At 40.4% G+C, this 19,904-nt stretch overlaps 1 protein-coding gene across 2 annotated transcripts in view; it reads left to right on the top strand.

The window, feature by feature from the left end:
* The window catches only part of FILIP1 (filamin A interacting protein 1), a 195,297-nt gene that overhangs the window by 71,205 nt on the left and 104,188 nt on the right, over window positions 1-19,904 (top strand). Inside the window, exons 2-3 of one of the 2 annotated variants that reach the window (XM_036871532.1) lie at window positions 9,348-9,397; window positions 15,066-15,347. In XM_036871532.1, coding sequence (XP_036727427.1) covers window positions 9,386-9,397; window positions 15,066-15,347 — 294 coding nt within the window. In that variant the 5' untranslated portion in view covers window positions 9,348-9,385. The remainder of the gene's footprint in view (window positions 1-9,347; window positions 9,398-15,065; window positions 15,348-19,904) is intronic. The other variant, XM_036871531.1, reaches the window with a different exon arrangement.

Here is a 19,904-nt window from a genome sequence, read left to right on the forward strand (position 1 = left end):
TATTTTTTCTCATGGCTGCTTGAGAAACAGACATTACTATTTATGTACATCTTAATTTTCAGACATTAAAATTATAGGAACAGAGCCAAAATTAAAAATAACCTGTGTTTTGTACTTTCTTGATAGAACATTCCTTGACCTTCCTCTGCCCTCGCTCCCACTATTTAGTTACCATGGTGACCACCAAGGTTCACTTTTTTTTTTTTTTCTGATGGGAAAAAATAACAGTGCCATATGAGGGACAAACTGAAGGCTGAACATGCCACCACAGACTGTAGTCTCATTATCAGATGCAACTTGCCTGAGTTAATCCATTATGTTTTGTTGCACACATAATTAGCATTTTGCTGCATTTGTTCTCCATTTTGAAGTTCTCCTAAGTCCACGTCAGGCCACTGAACAGCTATGTACTTTTGTTTATACTCTTTCCTCTCCCTGGAAAGAGTTTACTCATTCCCTGGGCCCAGCTGAAGTACCACAATCTGAGAAATGGTTGGTCCTCAGAGCTTTTCACTCTGTCCTAATCTACAGCCATTTGTCTTTGCATGTTTCCAATTCCTTTAAGAACTCAGGAGTTATTCAGGATCAGGTCCAGTTAATCCTCAGATCCAAGACTGCTATTAAAGCATTTCCCAAGCTTCCTTTTATTTTTTAAATCTGTTTAAATGTCTGTTTTGTACAGAAATTATCACAGGAGAAGTCATTGGGGTATGAGCTTCCTATATTTATTGATAATGTTTGTTATTATTTATTTAGTTAGTTTTTTTCTATTTGGGGTTATAATTTATAATAAGCCTAATACATTAGGAGATTATAATTTATAGGTAAATATACAAATGTTGGGATAAGCGATTACATTTTTAAATAATGGATTGAACTGTTAAAAAAACTTATAGACCACTATCTTGGACTATGACATTCTTGAGGGAAGGAATATGTTTGTGTGTGTGTGTCTGTGTGTGTGTGTGTGTGTATCCTGGCACCCAACATGGTTCTTGTGTGCTTGTTATTTTGTATAGTGGTGCACAAAAAACTCTGTGGGATGAGCTATAACCCAGAGTTCTGAAGCTGAGAAAGGCAGGGAGTTAATAGTACGAGATCAGCATGGTTTTTCCTTGTCTTAGGTTCTACCTAAACAATTGCAGAACGTCCTCTCCACTCAGGTTAATTTAAGAGGTGGTCCCCAGGGGCGGTCCGTCAGGCCCTCCACTGTCCTGTCCCTGAGCTGGCTTGACGATCTATTGATGCCTCTGCCACCTCTGCCGGTCCCAACAGTGACCCTGCAGAAGTTCCCCAGATCCTCCCCTGCCTTCTGCATGGCCAGTTCTCCAAGCAAGGCCCCAGCTCCTTACAGAGCCTCTCCTAGTGCACATCTCTGTTTCCGTGTGTGCCCTTATTGCAGCCCCCCATCAGCCTCGGCTTTGGCCGTGTGTCTGTGGAGGCATCATGTGAGCGTATTCCCGCCACGCACAACATTCTCTCTCCCTTGGCAAAGTGACGCTGTCCTCGGTCAAGCTTGTGACAGACTGCGGCTTCTTCCTTTTGGACAATTCCTTTCCAGATGGTTTCTTTGACCACCCTGCCCAGCAGTCTGCTTCTTGCCTCTAGTTCCTCCCCGCGCATTTCTGCCTGCCATCCAGGCTTGTCCAGACTGGACCCAAACGCAAATGGATTCAGAAGACAGGTGGCTGGAAACAGATGAAGCTGGCAGAGTAGTTGCATATAAACCCACAGGAGTAGTCATTACTAGATATTTTTTTGTCTTGAAACCTGAAACTTTCTGGATGTAGCTTTTGCTTTTCTCAGGTAAAGAGAAGACTTTCTCTACTAGAAGAAAAACAGAGTACAGATAAATATATGGCAACTGACTTTTGGGTCTCAGTGTTCAAGAGGTAAAGGAGAGTAGTAAGGACAGGTGTGAACTAGTGAGCAAATTCTCCATCTAAGTGGGTCGGCCACCACTCAACCCCAGCTAAACGTAGCTACGTGGGAAGATGGGCTCCGTAGTGCCAGACCTTCTGATTTTTTTCAATAAAATCTGAAAATCTAGATTATTTGTGAGTCTTCTGATAAAAACTGTCTTGTTAAACACACACACCCATATCTGCAAAGAGGTTTTGGCCTCTTTGTAGCCTACAAGTTTAAACATTCAAACAGGGCCTCTGCTGGAGGATGAATGATAATCAGGCATGTAATCAGTCATGTAAATAGTTACAATTAACATTTTTTCCGGCCAAGTCAAACATTTCTAGTTTAGTTATGGGAAAAGCAGAGAGTTTCTAGCTGAAAGAGGTAGATATCCTGAGGCCTCCTTGCAACTGTCCGGACCTATCTCAGCCCTAGAGCGTTGGTTCTCCGTGTGTGGTCCTGGGACCACCAGCAGTAGCGTCACCTGGGAACTTGTTAGAAATGCAAACTCTCAGGCTCCATCCTAGACCCACAGAATTAGAAACCCTGGACATGGGGACCAGCAATCTGCGTGTTAACCTACTCTCCAGGTGATTCTGAAGTGTGAGATCCACTGCCCTAGGCTTGCAGAGGGAGCTGCTCTTTCTGCAGTGTGTTCCCGGAGCCCTGGCCGTTGGTGTAACCCTGGGCTTCCTGATCCCGCACCCTCAGCACCGGGTTTTAGGAGCCAAGACCTGTCTGCTGTGTGAACTCTGGGTCCAGCTTGGCTCTCCAAAGAAAGTATGTGACACCAGAGAGGACGCTGGCACTTGGTAGTAGAGAAAAGAGGATCTGGGAATTGCATGTGTCGAGAGAGAAGAGAAGAAAAAATTATGTTCCTGGAGTGCTTCTTACCCTCCCCCTGCCATGACTTCTTTTACACAGGAGAATCGCCCAGTGGTATGATTTAAAGAAAAACTGTCCTCACCCTACCTTCAATCGAGCCTCTTTAAAATGACTACTTCCCTTTTCATTTCAATCAAAGATTTGCTGGGGTTAAGACTGAGGAATACAGAGTAAGGGTAGTGATGCTATGATGTGACTTAAATCTAGCCAGGTGATTTCTTAACCCCATCCTTAGAACCCAGAAGGCTTAGAGTTTAGTAGATGGGTCAGGTTCGGGTTTGGGGAACACCTCATGCAAGTCTGGGCTGGGAAGGCCCACTGTGGAGCAGAATGAGATCACCGGGATCTCATTTTTATAATTTCAATGAAAGGCCTAGTGAGGAACCCAGCTGGGAAAACAAGAGAGGTGCCTAGAGAGGGAGGTGGGGGGGTGAGGCAGAGAAAGTCCACCCAGTGGCGGCCTCGGGGCAGAGCTCCCTGTGTCACCCCCTCTCTGCATCAGCCTCTTCTCCCAGGTGCCCTGCAGTCACTTCACTGTTGGAAGGCCCCCAGCTCTGGCTTCCGGCGGCCCCGTGCGTGAGTCTCATTCCTTGCTTTTCTTTTTCAAAGCCAGGGCGAGAGCAATAGCGATGTGATTTAAAGGAAGACTCCTTTACATATATTGCCTGAAAGTCCTGTAGTACTTTAAGGTTTACAAAGCTGTAACCAGTGTTATATTTCACGGTTAAGACGCCCCATAAAACTCAAGGACGTAATTCTAATACTTTCTTTATGACTGAACTCAGCTTTCGTTACTCTTTGGTTACCTCTCCCATTCTCCGTGCCTCCAATCCCCACCTGAAGCGGAGACCTTAACCTGGCTATTTCCTGGTAAATTCAATTTTATCTGGTGGGTTTTTTTTTTTTTTTTTTTTTTTGGTTAAATTCAATATGCATAGTTCAATCCTAGAACAAATCAGAATTCCATTTTGGTCATTCCTTTCCCTCCTGCTGAGCTCTCCTCCCCTGTATTTGGTACCACGCAGACACTGCTTCCTCTGGGGGGTTGTGAGGGCGTGGTGTAGTCTGCTAGCATCCACACCTGGTTCAGAGGGAGTGTCCTGAGGCTGTCGGGACTGGCCACATAATTCAGGGGCCCAGTGCATAATGGGAACTTGGGGGACTCTAGTTTAAAAAAATTAAGAATTTTAAGACAGCAATAGCAGAACATTAAGCTGAGTGCAGGGCTGGTGCAACTGCACAGGTCACACTCCTACGAAGCGGGTTACCTGTATTCTCCCAGCCTGGCTCCTGGTGAAAGTAGTGGCTGAGGCTGTTTCTGGGCTGTTCAGTGTCTCTCCATGACCCTCAGATGCTGCAGATTCCCTGAGAGTAGCTGCGCCTTCCGTCTCATCCCGTTTGGGTGGTCTGCTGTGAAGCCCTCTGCCCTGTGACTCTGCCATGAGCACGCCGACTGTCCTTCTCGGCTCCCTTCCACCCTTGCCTGGCCCATGGCCACTTCTCTATCTCCTCCACATACTGAGTGGGCGTGTCTCCATCACCCACGTTGTACAGACACGTGCTGCTAAGCCTCTACTGTCTGTCTGCATATCCCGGGCATGACTAGTGCCAGGGGTTATCCTACTCTCAAATTTTAGCCTGTCAAGCTCTTCCACTTTAGATGCCTCAGACTTTGTGAAGGAAAGGAAAGAGCCAGGTAAAGTTGTCCTTCCTCAACTTACCTGCAAGAGAAGAAGAGGATGGGTAGGCAGATGGCACAGTTACTGCATTATTTTTTCCCCTAATTTTTTTCTTCTCTCTTATTGTCAGGCATTTTCCTGATTACTGTACACTGGGGGAGGGGGTGGGGAGTGGCAGAAACCAGTTCCCTTTCTCCCAGGTTAAATGCATCCATCAATCATATTTGTCACGCAGTCTAATTCAGGGCTGGCAAACTAAGGACTAGGGGCCAAATCTGACCACACCCACCCGTTTATGAATTGTCTGTGGCTGCTTTCATGCTGCAATAGCAGAGTTGAGTAAATGGAGCAGAGACCACACGGCCTGCAAAGCCCAGAATATTTAATATTTACCCCTTTACAGAAGAAGTTTGCTAATCTCTGTGCTAGATGATCACAGCTGAAAGTAAAGTGTCTTTGTCACTGGTGGTACCTACGTGGAGGTGCTGAGAGATGTTTGATGACCCTGGCGGTTAATCTGCCGCAGATTAATGCTTCCTGCCTTACCACTGCTAGTAGATACTTTCACACACATACAGGGAGTAGAACAGGCGTTATGATTTCACATACACATGGTGGGTGGAACAGACATTATTATCCTCAGTTTAAAGATGAAAAAAGTACAGGTTGGAGAGCTTCAGGAACTTGTCCAGGATTACAGAATAAGTAAGTGTGGGGTTAACGGTGGGGACGTGGATCTCTTGATTCCTTGGGGTTAATGGCAAACATCTCCGGGAGGATTCAGCATGTTAGAAAAACAAATGCTGAGGATGTTGCTACATGAGGTCTTGGGACACCTTTAGGTCCACCGTGGAGTTGGGTGGTACGCTGAGGTAGGGTGGCTGGAGGGTGGAGAAGGGAGGGGGTTAGGGGTCATTATGTGTTTGAAAAAATTATTCCAAAAGGTGGTGACTCATTTTCTTACATACTTCCTTTCCACAAAATGAGCCTGAAACTTCTGCACTGGAATAGCATGGCATTTTAGATAGAGTCAATTCCTAATGCACCTTAATTAGCTAATCACAAAATTCTCCTCTTGACTGTCCTTTCCAGCCTTCGCATTCAAATAGCAACTAGGTTTATGAAGTTTGGCTAATGGCCATAGAATTCACAGCCTCTTCACACAGCATCAAAGTGAAGAGAGTCTTTAAACATCAAACACCTTTAACAATCATATGGCTTCAGTAGCATTCATAGAATGTGTTTCAATAGGAAAAATTTTTACTTTTCTCCTGGCTTGGTTTATAAAGTAACTGTGTTTGTTTTCAGTTTAGGCTCCCTATACTCTGATCTATCCCAAGACAAGGGATGCTCAGAAAAGACCAAAGTCAGGAGGAGTTCAAAACAGACACACCCCATGACTTCCTACATTACAACTGATTTTAGGTTGCTGTTCATTGCAGCACTATTTACAATAGCCAGACCATGGAAGCAACCTAAGTGTCCATCGACGGATGAATGGATAAAGAAGATGTGGCACATATATACAATGGAATATTACTCAGCAATAAAAAGAAACAAAATTGAACTATTTGTAGTGAGCTGGATAGACCTAGAGTCTGTCATGCAGAGTGAAGTAGTCAGAAAGAGAAAAATAAATACTGTATGCTAACACATATATATGGAATATAAAAAAAAAAAAAAAAAAAGGTTCTGATGAACCTAGGGGCAGGACAGGAATAAAGACGCAGACATAGAGCATGGACTTGAGGACACGGGGAGAGGGAAGGGTAAGCTGGGACGAAGTGAGAGAGTGGCATGGACATATATACACTACCAAATGTAAAATAGATAGCTAGTGGGAAGCAGCCGCATAGCACAGGGAGATCAGCTCTGTGCTTTGTGACCACCTAGAGGGGTGAGATAGGGAGGGTGGGAGGGAGATGCAAGAGGGAGGGGATATGGGGATGTATGTATACCTATAGCTGATTCATTTTGTTATACAGCAGAAACTAACACAACATTATAAAGCAATTATACTCCAATAAAGATGTTAAAAAAAAAAGAAGTGGTTGAGAAATTTAAAATAAAAGGCATTCAAAGGACACCTGAATACAGGTGACAGAAGTGTAGGCAATTAGAACTCATGAAGTCATCGTCAGCACACGGATGGGGTGATCTGTGCAGTATTCCATCTTCTCCCTTGTCAGCATGAAACTGTGATATCACCCAAACCACTGCATGTCTTTCTCCGCAGGGAGGCTGACCCATCTTGTTAACATCCAGCCGTTGTGATTTGCCTCGCATTTCTTGAAAAATGCAGTTCAATTATTTGAGAATATTTTCTGCAGAAAGACAAACATTTTTTTCTAACAGGAAATTTTGCACAGTTGGCTTACTAGAATAATCAGCTACTGTGCAAAGCTTTTGACCTGATATTATTTCTTAATTTGCCTAATTAAAAGAATCAGTTCATCCATATCCAGTCGTATAGCAATTATTGTATTTCTTGAGTCTTAGTGACTTTTCTAATTCAATGCCTCAGAAGTCAAAACACCGCAAGGGCAAAGTTACTCTTCAGCTCCTTTGAGAACCTCAAGCACTGAGAAGTAAAAAGCCAGTGTCAGGGGAGCAGGGGAAGAGAACGTGGTCTTAGAAGAACAAGGTATTACACAAGCAGAAATTAGAGAAAAAAAATCTGCTGCAATAGTGGGATTCTACGTTAACTCTTGTTGCTTGAGACTATTTACTGAATGCCATACCCTGTGAGTAAACTTATTTCAGCCCCAGGAAAGGATGGCTGCGAGTTCATTTGTGTTGCTGTGGTCCTGATATAGAGATAAAAACTGCCATTCAGCTTCCTCCTTGCACCTGGAGAATCCAAACAAGCCTGTGTTCTGGTTCAGCCTTTCCCAGGTACTGGCCGTGCCCTTTTGGACAAATGTCTAAATCTCTCTAAGCCTCACTTTCCTTATCTTTTTAAAAGAAGTAATTATAGCACCTGCTTTATGCATTGTTATCAGGATTTCATGAGATGATACTATCTATGTCAGATACTTAACCCAATGCTCAGAGCATAAACTCCTCAGTGAAGGTCAGCTACTATTATTGTGAATAGAAGTATAATAATATTTAAGAATAATTCATCACATATAGACTGCTGAGAGAAAGCCTAAGATATTTTTCTCTGTAGCTATAGATAAGGCTCTTTTGTGAGTGAAAGGAAACGACTGATTCTTGTCAATTGTGGGGCTGGGCCTTTTCAGAAGTGATGAAATACAGGAAGGAATTCTAGTTCTGGCTAACCAGGAGTCTGGTAATTTTCCAGAGATGTTTTCTTTGTCAGATAAAACAAAAAGAGAGGCCACCCTATTTTATATTCAAAGTTTTAAAACCCTCCAATTGTACATTCGTTCAGACTCAATATACAATTAAAATTTTTTTTCTTATGTCATGGCAGTTCCCTGATCTATTCTCTTGTTATTTTTTGTTTTTGTATTTTTTTCTGGAAACCTTTTCCAGGTCTGCTGTTATCTTCCTTGAAAAATATTAAGCAGAACTTCGTAAAATATTTCACCATGGTTTTAGGCTAGAGTAGAATAATATTTTTCTATTTTGCCACAGTTATAATATTTTCCTTAAACTTTTGTTTACAACATCACTGCAGTGACTCCAGGAGAATCCCCTTTCTTGAATTCTAACATTTTGTGAAATCATTTAGAAGAATTTTCAGTTGGTCTGGATAGATTTGTCCTAGTAGAATGAAAAGGTTTCACATAAACAAAAACCTTAGTTATTTTGAGGATTTTATGAGTGTAGATAATGAGAAGTGAAAAATCATTTAACATGGCTTGCTGCATAAATAGGATTACGAAAATGAAAGAAAATTGTAAAGAAAATTTAAGGACAAACCTAGGAACATTTATTAACAGTATATGCTGTTAGAATGAATGATAATCTCCTGAGAAACGTTTGAACATTTCATGAGTTGGGATATTTATAACTAGACTTAACCAAGTAAATAAGATAAGCAGAGGGAATAATCTGGCACTGATAGGAAATATACTAGTTGATTTGATGGGTCTTTTGCATCTTAAAATTCACATAACGCTAGAACAGATGTTTTCTTTTGCCTCTAGTTTTGGGTGCTGTGGTATTGTCATTTATGTATAAAAGAAAGAATCAGGACAGTTCCATGCTCATGTTCTGGAAGCCCCACTTGCAGCAGGCTTTTTGCCAGGCCACACTGGAAAAAGTAGGCTTTCTGTAATTTTGTGCTCTCCTTTTTGCTATGCAATATAGTTATAATTCTATAAAGTAATTAAAAAATGGAAATTATATAAGTAAAATTATTGTGGTATCTCAACCTGTGCATTGGGTAGGTTCTTGAAAAAGAATATAAATAAATTAAAACCAGGAACAAACAGGAGGTGGATGGATACTTGAGAAGCATAGGAAAGATGCCAAAACCTAATTTATGCAGAAAAGAAGTTTTTGTTGGTGGTAGGGATGGAGAGTATTGTGACCAACATTGAATCATAACATGGAAAGACAAATCTGAAAGGAGGCGAGAGCAAGGGTGAGACTGCTAGGGAAAATTCAAGGTCAAGATTTGCAGGAGCTAATGAGGATGGAAGCTGGAACGGGTGTTTAATTGCTGAGGACTTTTTTCTTTGTCCTTTTTACTTGTTCAAAGGCTCTAGAAATACTTGTTAGTTCAGTATAAATTACTCAAAACTGTTATAAGTATTTTCTGATTCCTAGGATATTGTTCATCTGACAGTACACTGTTTATTGCCCAATATGTGGGGAGGAAAAGGAAGAAGAGAGATGACCATAGACCTAAAAGAGGGAGGCTTGGAATAAAATTTGGTCTTTCTTTTCTTCACACCGCAGTCAGAAAATTCCATGCAAAGTGTGGCTGACTAATTACTATGCAAGGAAAAGTAAGTGTATTTCATGAACTATGTTAGGATGATTTACTTATTAAATAGAAGAATCTGTGCCCCAAATAACATTGATTCAAAAAAAAAAAATAACAGCCCTAAATCTATTGTGAATCTTCAATTTATTTACACCATTTTCTTGAGGAGCACTTTCTTCAAAGGGTATGCATTGGGACGAAGCAAAGGCATTCTTGGCTTCGTTCAGAAAGTTTGTTATTTACATGTCCCAACCTTCTTTGGCCGGTTTAATAATGAAATTGATATAAGACAGATTAATAGGAGAAAAACAAATTTAATTTTATACATACAGGAGTCCCATGAAAATCTGAGACCTGAATGGCAGCCAGGTAACTGAAGCTTATATAAAACCTTGAGCTAAGGAAAGGGGTATGGGTCTGGGGATACAAGGGGGAGGAAGGCCATTCACAGGAAGGCAGAGGAAATGTTTGAAAAACAAATGTTGCCCTATTACAGATCACGTTTCTTAGGTAAAACGTTATCTCTCTTCCTGGTATAGGCCCTCTTTCCAATGTAAATTTAGGCAGTTGATGGGGAGGAAAAGAGCTTTACCTGAGTCTGCTGGGTTTTGATTGCCTTTAGCTCAAAACAATCCTCATGCCAAAGTGGCATATTTGGGGTCATGTATTCTGCCCCAACCCCCAACTAACTATTAAGAAGCCTACAGAGTGCCAGATGCCTTTCTGTTATCTGCCTGCTACTCCTGTGAGCACAATGGACAGAATTTGGCCAACTCTGACTAAATGTTTATTTACTATTGTTCAACTCTGGGACTTTTAACACATTAAGTCTGTAATGGTCCCTGTTCAGACTACATCCTGTTTTCATAACCTGTATCCTTAATAATTAGCCCTGTTGCTTCTCAGAAAGCTTTTTAAATGAGTCATCATTTTACAAGGTCTGCAGCAGGTTAATTATTTTGGGAAGAGTATTTTTGCTTAGCAACCTAATTTCAGTTGCTGTGTGAGTTTTGCAAGAGTGCCTATGGAAGAAGACAGATGAATGAATTTCTCCAACTCTGTAGTATGAAGTGAAAAAACATGAATTTAGAAAACATTTGTACAACTTTCTGGGTCATCTGCTTTCCAAGGTGGCCCCTTCCCTTCCAATTTGCATGTGTTTAAGAACTTAGAAAAAAGCCATATAGAGAGTAAGTATTTAGGGTCACACCTGGGTTCAAATCCTAGCTCTTCTATTCCCTAGGAGTAGCTGTGTGATCCAGAAAAAGATATTTAATCTCTTTGAACCTCAGTGGCCTCATCTGTAAAACTGAGAATAATAGCACCCACTAGGGTTGATGTGAAAATTAATTTAATTGAGATGTTGTATGTAAAATGCTTAGCACATTGTGTAGCACTTAAGAAACAGTGAGAGCTATTAGAATACGGAAGAGTATGAATGTCACTAAATGTGATACATGAAAGTCTGTTCTTGTCTGGACTCTATCTCCTACTAAGTAGAATAAAGTGGTTTAAAGTGGATATTATTGAGGGCAGGCTTGGTTATACTATTGAGAAATTATGTTTTTCTCCTTCTTACATGTTGTCCAATTCTTTTCTAAAACATTTCTTGACTAGTTTGCTATCTCTGAGTACTTTTGCAATCCTGAGATAGAAGAGGTGCTGACGGCTGACTTTGTTATGGAGGTAAAGATAGAAGACCCTATTTGGATCACTAGGAAAGGACTAAAATTTTTGTGCACGTGTCAAAGCAAAAGCAATTAATGTGAAATTTCAGAGTCACAGAGAAAAAATACTTGCTAAGACAGAATTAACATCACAGGTCCAGCACATGAGATTTTCCATCAGCTAAAGTGAATTCATGTTGAAGAGAATAGGAAACTCAAGCTTTTGACCTGATTGGTGATACAAAACAATTAGATAATTCTAAAATATGTGTTTTTTCTGTAAAAGTAATTAATCCTGCCAATAATTAATTAAATCTATAATTAATCTTCATTAATTAATATAATTCTGTGAAAGCTAGTAATACTACAAAAATTTTATTTAAAAATATTAATATCATTACTGAACTGAACTTGAGTCCACTCGCCTGTGGCACAGCAAAGCCAATCTACTGACACTGGGTTGTGATGAAGGAAAGTGCAGCGTTTATTGCAGGGCTCAACTAGGAGAATGGGTGGCTTATGCTCAAAGAACCCAAACTCCCTGTGGCTTTCAAGGAAGGTTTTCTTAAGGCAACATTTGGGGTGAGGATTGTAGGGTGCATGACTTTCCTCCAGTTGGTTGGTGGTGAGGTAATGGGATGATGTTTCAGGAATCTTCAACATCAACCTTCTAGTTCCAACCAGTTTGGGATCTACCTGCTTGTGGTCAGCATGTAGTCACCATCCTCCACCTGTGGGTGGGGGGGGGGTGGGTCTTCGTTTCTGCAGAACAACTCAAAGATATGTTATGTATATCCCTTGAGGAGGAACTGAGACTCTGCTTTATTGCTGAACTATTGTTTAAGCTATTATTACTTTTCTTGCTTGACTGCTTTTCCTTTGCTTCTTCAATCCCTCACTTTCCTAATTGGTAACTGCTTGAGTCTGCTTTTTGTAACTCAGGGAAGGCCTAGGAGACTAACACCTTTTTCTACAAACAAGAAATGGGGAACATGGATGGACTTTTGCACCTGGGAGGGCCCCACAGGATTTGCTTCGTTTCAATATTAGACTGAAATTTTTAGATACAACTAAATATAGAGTTGGTACTAAGTAAATGTCACTTTCTGTGTGTTTGCAAATATAACTAAATGCACACAATATATAGATAGATATGCATTTGTCCTATTTTACAAATATCCTAATGCTGTAGATCCTATAAAAGATACAGGAAATCCAGGGAAAAAAGACACAAGCACATGCTAGAGTCAAATACAAATGTTGCGTATGATTAACTTTAAAACATTACCATCTTACTTCCTGTGCCTTGGGAAATATTGCCTGGAACTTCCATTAATGCATGATCTAAATTGAAGTTGTTAAATCAATATTTGATGTACCATCCCAAAGAGCCTTAAGATCTAAGTGAGAAAATTATTTCAGATCAAAGAAATTCACATGTGGCATGGAATCATAGGGAGTCACAATTCAATTTGGGAAGCCCATGTGTCTTAGTTATGATGTGTAACAGGTCAAGAGTTAAATTTGAAACTGTGGGGGGAGGAAAAATAATTTTCCCTTTACCCTTCTAAGGTTCTTGGCTGATATAACCCTGTCATAAAAGTACAGATTAGTAGGAGAAAACAAACAGAAGTTTATTAACATATATACCTCCAGTATACATGGGAGAGACCCAGGAAAACCACGTAACTATCTGAAATGGCCCAAGCCATCACCTTAAATACCAGCTTCAGCTAAAGACAAAACGAAAGATGTCGGGAGTTGGGGAGCCACTTATGAGAGGTTATGAGGAAACCACAGTAAACAAGGAAAGCGTAGTAAATGCAGATTTAAGTCATTGCCTTCTGCATTGATAAGAGTTTCTAGAGATTTTAGAGTCATCCTTCTCTTCCTGGTACAGAGAGGGAGACACCCTTACAGAGATTTCCCTTATAAATGTAAATATGTCTTAAAAAAGGGTAATTTCTACCCAGGTTTCATAGCTTCACATGTGTCTGCTGTTTCTTAAAAATAATGAGCTTAAAGTAATCAATATGCCAAAGAGGCCTATCCGGGATGGTGTGTTGTGCTGACATTCAAAACCTTCTATTCGTCTTGTCTTTTTTTTTTTGGCTTGGGATTTAAGTCAGCCCACTCTGCCACAAACAAGCTGTGAGAAAATACAGTAGGTCTGCTCTAAAGTGCTCTGGCTTCCATTACAAAGAAACAGTTATTCTTTGTTCACCAGCAAAGCACAAAAATGCTCTAAAATTTCAGGAACTAATCACTGAGTCAACCAGAAAACACGACGCTAGTATTAAGGACCACATTTTCAGTTTATAGTGTTCAAAATTAGGGTGCTATAGAAAGTTCACACACACACAAAAGGGTCCATCTGGTTGTAAGGGTTCAGTTCAAAAAAGGAGCATGAATGTAGATTTCAAGATTTGTTAGAAGAATTGAATGTTCACTATCTAAAAGGAAACATCACACTGTATTTATTTTTCTATTATAAACCTAGTGTTTTGAAAAGCTTTCCTTTTTTTTTGGTTTCTTAACTATGGTTGGGTTCATAAAGGAAATATACTTTCAGAAAACAAGTCTCTGTATTTTCTCTGGAATGAGTAACGAAAATCTTGCTGCTTAGCTGTTCAAGGGAAGGACTATTTATACTGTGAGTTTTAAATAAGCCCATGCACTAAGCTACTCTATTTAAGGGTTTAGGCAAATTTTGTGGTACCGCCCCCAGGATATTAGAGCTATCTTCCCTGAACTTGGAGGCTTAGCCTTTGAGCTCAGTGTGTTTGTATCATACCTGTTAGTCAAGTTCTTTTGCTCAGAGATTGACACAGACTCTGCAAAGTGTTCAAAATGGAATGACTCAAATGTGCTCCCCATGGGACAGATTAACCACTGTTTTGTCTTTTTTCTTTACTTTACCTCAAAATATTTTTTAAAATTTTGATTTTGAAATTGATATGTTTTCTCCCAATTCTTTGTACTCTTGTTCTTATTACTGTAAATGACTGACATTAAAAAAAAAACCATCTGCTTTTGAAAAAGAGGCTATGGAAAAATAGAATACCATATCACTAAAAACTACCCCCCCTTCCCTTGGCTTTTCCCTTTTTCTCTCTCCACTTCAAGCCCCGCCAACCCTAACTCTATGTGGATTTTTCTGCACATTGTGACTTCCAACTTGTTCCTGGCAGGGTTTGAGGTTTGCATTTTCTGATAGACAATTTAGAATCATTTAAAAAAAAGTAACCTTTTTATTTTACAAAAGCTTTAGATTCACAGAATTATTGCAAAGATAATACTGGGGGTTCCCATACACCCCACCCCCAGTTTCCTCTATAATTAACACCTTATGTTAGTATCATACATTTGTTATAATTAATAAACCAATATTGACACATTATTATTGACTAAAGTCCATGTTTTATTCATAGTTCCTCAATTTTTCCCTAATGTCTTTTTTCTGTTTCAGGATCCCATCCAGGATGCCACATTATGTTTAGTTCTCATGTGTTCTTAGCCTTCTCTTGGCTGTGACAGTTATTCAAATTTTCCTTGTTTCTGATGACCTTGATAGTTTTAAAAATTACTGGTCAGGCATTCTGTAGAGTGTCTCTCAGTTGGGATCAGCTTGATGCTTTTCTCATTATTAGACTTGGGTCATGTTTTAGAGAAGGAAGATCACAAAGGTAAAGCGCCATTCTTATCACATTCTATCAAAGATACTTGATAGAATCAGCAGTGCTATCAATGTGACTTAGCCTTGCTGATGTTGACCTTGATTACTTGGCTTGAGATGTTTGTGAGGTTAGAATCACATTTTCATTTTTTCCTGAAGATGGTCAAAGTATTTTCCTGAAGTTTTTAACGACACGTTCATTAAAGCTATAAGGAAACTAACTTGGGACTGATCTTTTGGTTTTTCTTTCTTGGTGATGTTGTAAAGCTGCTATCAGTTTCTAAGTAGTTAGACAAAAATAATTTCAGTGGTGGTAAAAACATCTTATCTTTTTTCATGTGTTGTAGGTGGGAATGAGATCCCGAAACCAGGGTGGTGAAAGTTCATCCAACGGGCATGTCTCCTGCCCCAAGTCCTCCATCATCAGCAATGCTGATGATAAAACTCTCTCGGAAGATACAAAAAAGAAGAACAAATCAAATAGAAAGGAGGAAGATGTCATGGCCTCAGGAACTGTCAAACGACACCTAAAACCATCTGGAGAAAGTGAACGAAAGAATAAGAAATCCCTGGAGTTATCCAAAGAAGACCTCATCCAGCTGCTGAGTATAATGGAAGGGGAGCTGCAGGTAGAGTCCATTTTTTTCAATTATTGTGTCTCTAGTCTGAAGGTATAAAATAAGAGATTATGAACCTGTCTACCTCACTGGATTGTGAACTTCATGGCGAAAAGGACTATTTTCCTTATTCATTCCTGCATCCCTAGTGCCTGGCACAAGTTTGCACTGAATACGTTTTTGTTGAATGAACGAATAAATGAATAGATGCTGATTCTAACATCGAGCTTCTCTAGGAGCAGAAAATTTCTTCATGACATAATTTTGATAATAATTTAACACTTAGTAGTAGGTAATCAATGAGAATATCTAATTTAGCCCTTGACTGTGGTTGCAAACTGTGAAAAAGTCATGATTATTAGAAGGCAGAGTTAAGATCAATTGCTACTTTTGCTTTTTTCCAGAAGGTAGAGTAAAAGGGAGATAAAGAGGTAGAGGGAAAGACAGAGAGACAGAGAGAAAGAGAAGGAAACTTCGTTTAAACCAGTCTTACTCTTTTCTCTCTTCTTTGTGACTTTCAGCTTTAATTTTCTACAATGTCATAGGAGTTGAGATGCACTCAAATCAGCAGAGCATTGTATTGTGAAAACTTGTTACTTTCACAAAGCATTTTCAAGTCTATTATCTCATTCGATCTCAATAATAATGTGGGTATCATTATCTATAATTTATAATGAGGAGACAGGCCCAGAAGGGTTAATGGGTTGTCCAGATCTCGTCTTAGGCCTCCTGGCTCTTGGTCCAGGGCACTTTCCACTGTCCATCCTCACCAACCTTCTGTGGCTGCCAGGTCCCCCACTAAGAGAATGTGTTTAAGGATCCAAGAGGGAGCTGGGATTCTTCTGAGTTTCTGAGCCTTGGACAATTATATTTCTCCAAGTGGGGAAACAATAACTTTTTTTTTTTTTTTTTGAGGAGAGGATGATTTAAGAGTGAGGTTGCTGTTTTCCTTTTTGCTTTTGTTAGGTTCTTAACTTGCATAAGCCTCTAGGGGAATACTAAAAATTGAATGAGATGAAGCCTTTGTTTGGTGCTGTTAGCATCAGACATATTACTTGCAACCTACCCTAAACTAGGGTGATCTGATCTGTTCCTGTTCTGATCTGTGAGTGCCTACAGATAAGGAAACCCCTGGGGTAAAGAGAAATAGAGAACATGAAAAACTCAAATTAAAAACAAACAAGTGCGATTGAGCTTACCATTTATGGGCTGAGAAAAATCACCTTTGCATTTCACAGCAAAAGATGAAAATTTCCAGAGCACCACCGTTACTAAAAATAGCTTCACCACTGCCAGAAATGTGGTTATTGTTCCATTAACATTTATTGTTTAAGGAGGCAGAGTATATTAGTCCAATTTTTTAAGCTGCTCCCAGCCTACAGCTATTGACCTGAGTGGAAGGTACAACAGTGACCTAAGAAATCTTCACAAAGCAATGTCATCAGCTTATTTCCTCCAGGCATCGTGGCTTGTGTGAAGCCTGTGGCTCTTCTAGACTCTAATTTCTGTAGAAGGATGTTATGTCATGGTAGATTGCGGACCGTATTTAAGATTCACATGGCTTTTATGTTCATGGTGTTTCCAGATATGGTTCCAGAGCCTAGGCATGCAAAATACAAGCCCATACACCTGGGACATTAAAGAAATTAAGTAGAAGGCACCAAAGAAATGCATTTTGCTCTCCCTTAATCTTTGTGAATACAGGATACCTTACCTTCCAAAATAGATGTATTCCTGAGCAGCAATACATAAGGAAAGAGTGTAAGATATTTGTAGGGGAGGCAGTGGAGAAATGAAGGACCTGATATTATAAGGAATTTCATGGTGAATTCATTTGCAAGGCAAATAATCCGTCCCCCCATATATTTATATGCACACACATACATATGTAAGTATCTGTACTTGTAAATGCAGATTTTGCAATACTAGATTTGTTAAAAATGAGAGTGTTCCTATATTTAGAGGAATATTTATATTTCCCATATTTACATTTCATCGTCACAGGAGGGTGTGTGTGTGTTGAAGCTAAGAGTGGGAGGAAGTCGGCATTAGCAAATGTGAGTGGGCTGGTGAAAATGTGACAGCTATGGGCCAGGTTTGCCACAATAGAGACAAGAAAAAAAAAGTCTATTTAAAGATCTGGCACTGAGAAGAGAGACAGAGGGTTTAGGTACCCTCGGCTCAGGCCTATATGCTCTTCAGCTTGACATTCATGAGCATTTAGTGAGTTGTCTCCCAGACCTCAAAGGCCACCTATCACCCTCCCTTTATGGAGCAGCTGTGTTATGACTCAAATACCCTTCTTCTGCATGTGCTGTTCCGAGGTTCTATAAAGTATCAGGGCTGACAAGCAGCTTTGAGTCGTCTATCCACCTCCTTTATATTTCAAGTGTGAAACTGACACTCAGACAAGTTATGTGACTTGCCCAAGGTCGCACAGCAATTTAGTTAACGTTTGCTCCAGATCCAGATTCTCTGTCTCTCAGTTCAGTGTCCCTTCCTTTATAACACTTCCACTCGGGGGATGTGCAGGGTTGGGCTCTAGGACCTTTATATTTACTCTTCGTCTTCAGGATTTCTTTGAAGTAGACTCGCTCTGTGAACTCCAGGGCCAAAGCCATTTTGTGAAATGACGAGAATTTTTTAGGTAAGAGAAAGTGAGGAAGGTTTCTTTCACATCAAGGAAGTGGACCATGACCTGGGCCTTGCATTTTGGTGTGATCTGGATCTTGAGAAAACTGGGGAGGCGGGGAGGAGTGTCACATGGCCTCGGGCTGGGCACCGCGCAACCCTGGGGCTTCATATTCACTGATCTGTGAGGGTCAGCCTTGTGGGGGGCTGGAACCACTGGTCAAAATCAGGAGGGCGACACACAGAGAAAAAGGCTTATAATATTGGGGAGATGAGACTGAGATCAAGTCTGCCTGTAGGAGATGTACCCTGGAAGTGACCTGGGGGGAAACTAGGAGATGGCGTTTCACTCAGGCCCTTCATGCCAGTTTTCTTTTTCTTAGGCTCCTTTTTGATCTCACTCATTCTCTTCATCTCCATAGCCAGGGTTTTGGACATTATAGACAATTCTCTGTGTTTTCTGGTACCAGTACTCTGCCGTCTTTGGAATCTGTTGTGTGATCTATGGGAATCTGTTGAACCAACATTGTAGACAGAATGACCTTTGACCTTTATTGTTAGCATTGGCTTTTTGCAAAATTTGCAAATTGGCTGGTTTTTTGTTTGTTTTGTTTTGTTTTGTTTTGTTTTTGCCAGTGAGGTGTCCAGTGAACTCTTGAAGTTCACCTTCAAGACATGCATTAGAAATGGAGTTGCTCCTCCCAGGGATTTTTGCATTTTAAGGAGTCTTGTCTGGAACTGGTCATGTCATTCCCTTGGTCTTGGAGAGGGACATCTTCCAGACTTTTCAAGCCACACCTTAGCAGATGCAAGCTCGTCATTTCAGCACAATTACTGGCCGGCGTTGCCTGCATAGAAGCAGCTGGGATGGTTTCCATGATTACACTTCTGCCCTTGACTGCTTCCAGTAACAAGTACTTTCTAATAAATTGGAACATTTTTACTCTCTGGGTGAAAAACTGCTTACATATGTCTTAGACTAAACTGAAAATAATGAAATAGTACACCCAGACCATCACTTGGGCATCATGATTAATTTCCCCTTGTATTTGTCCAAAAATAGTGCTTTCAAGAAGCCAGTCAATTTGGCTGAACTAAAAACGACAAAAGTTCAAAGGAAATGGTACTTACATCAAAAAGCCATAATACAAAATACTTGGCAGAAGGATATTCTTGTAGAATAATTCAAAAACAGGATACTAATTGATTCTTTTTCTTGATGAAAAGAATATCTAGCTCTTTTATATAGTAAATTCCCTTGATATAGCCACTCAAATACATATTAGAAAAACCAACCTCAAATTGGCTTTCATCATTTTTTCCTTTGTCCTTATAGTTAGTTCTCTTCTACCTGTGCTTAAGGAGGCTCAGAGAAAACAAGATAATGTAACTACACGATGCGCTACCATTCCACTGGGCTTTGGTGTTCGCCAGGCTAACTCAGAGGCAGAGTCACTACACAGTGAGACATCTTCCTTCATCTGGGTGACTGGCAGAAGGAGTTGTTGTATTTCAAAGATAATTTACGAAACAGATAATATTGTTACTGAAAGCTCAGCTTCTCTGTACACCAGTGCCGAATCGAATCTCGGAGACAGAGTTCTGGGTGATGTAGAAAAGGATAGTTTTATTACTTTGCCAGGCAAAGGGGGAACACAGCAGTCTCCTTTCTCCAAAACCTATGAGGGGTTGTGTCCCAACCCAAGAGGATTTGATAAGGAGTTTTACAACAGTACTTTCCAAGGATGGAGTTGCTGGCAAGATTAGGGTGTGTGCAGGGTCTCAGGTGGTCGGCCTCCTAATCTTTTATTTATTTATTTATGGCTGCCTTAGGTCTTGCTGCATGCTGGCTTTCTTTAGTTGCAGCGAGCAGGGCCTACTCTTCGTTGCAGTGCACGGGCTTCTCACTGCGGTGGCTTCTCTTGTTGCGGAACACGG

This window comes from Balaenoptera musculus, chromosome 12 (assembly GCF_009873245.2).
Source record: "Balaenoptera musculus isolate JJ_BM4_2016_0621 chromosome 12, mBalMus1.pri.v3, whole genome shotgun sequence".
Taxonomy (NCBI): domain Eukaryota; kingdom Metazoa; phylum Chordata; class Mammalia; order Artiodactyla; family Balaenopteridae; genus Balaenoptera; species Balaenoptera musculus.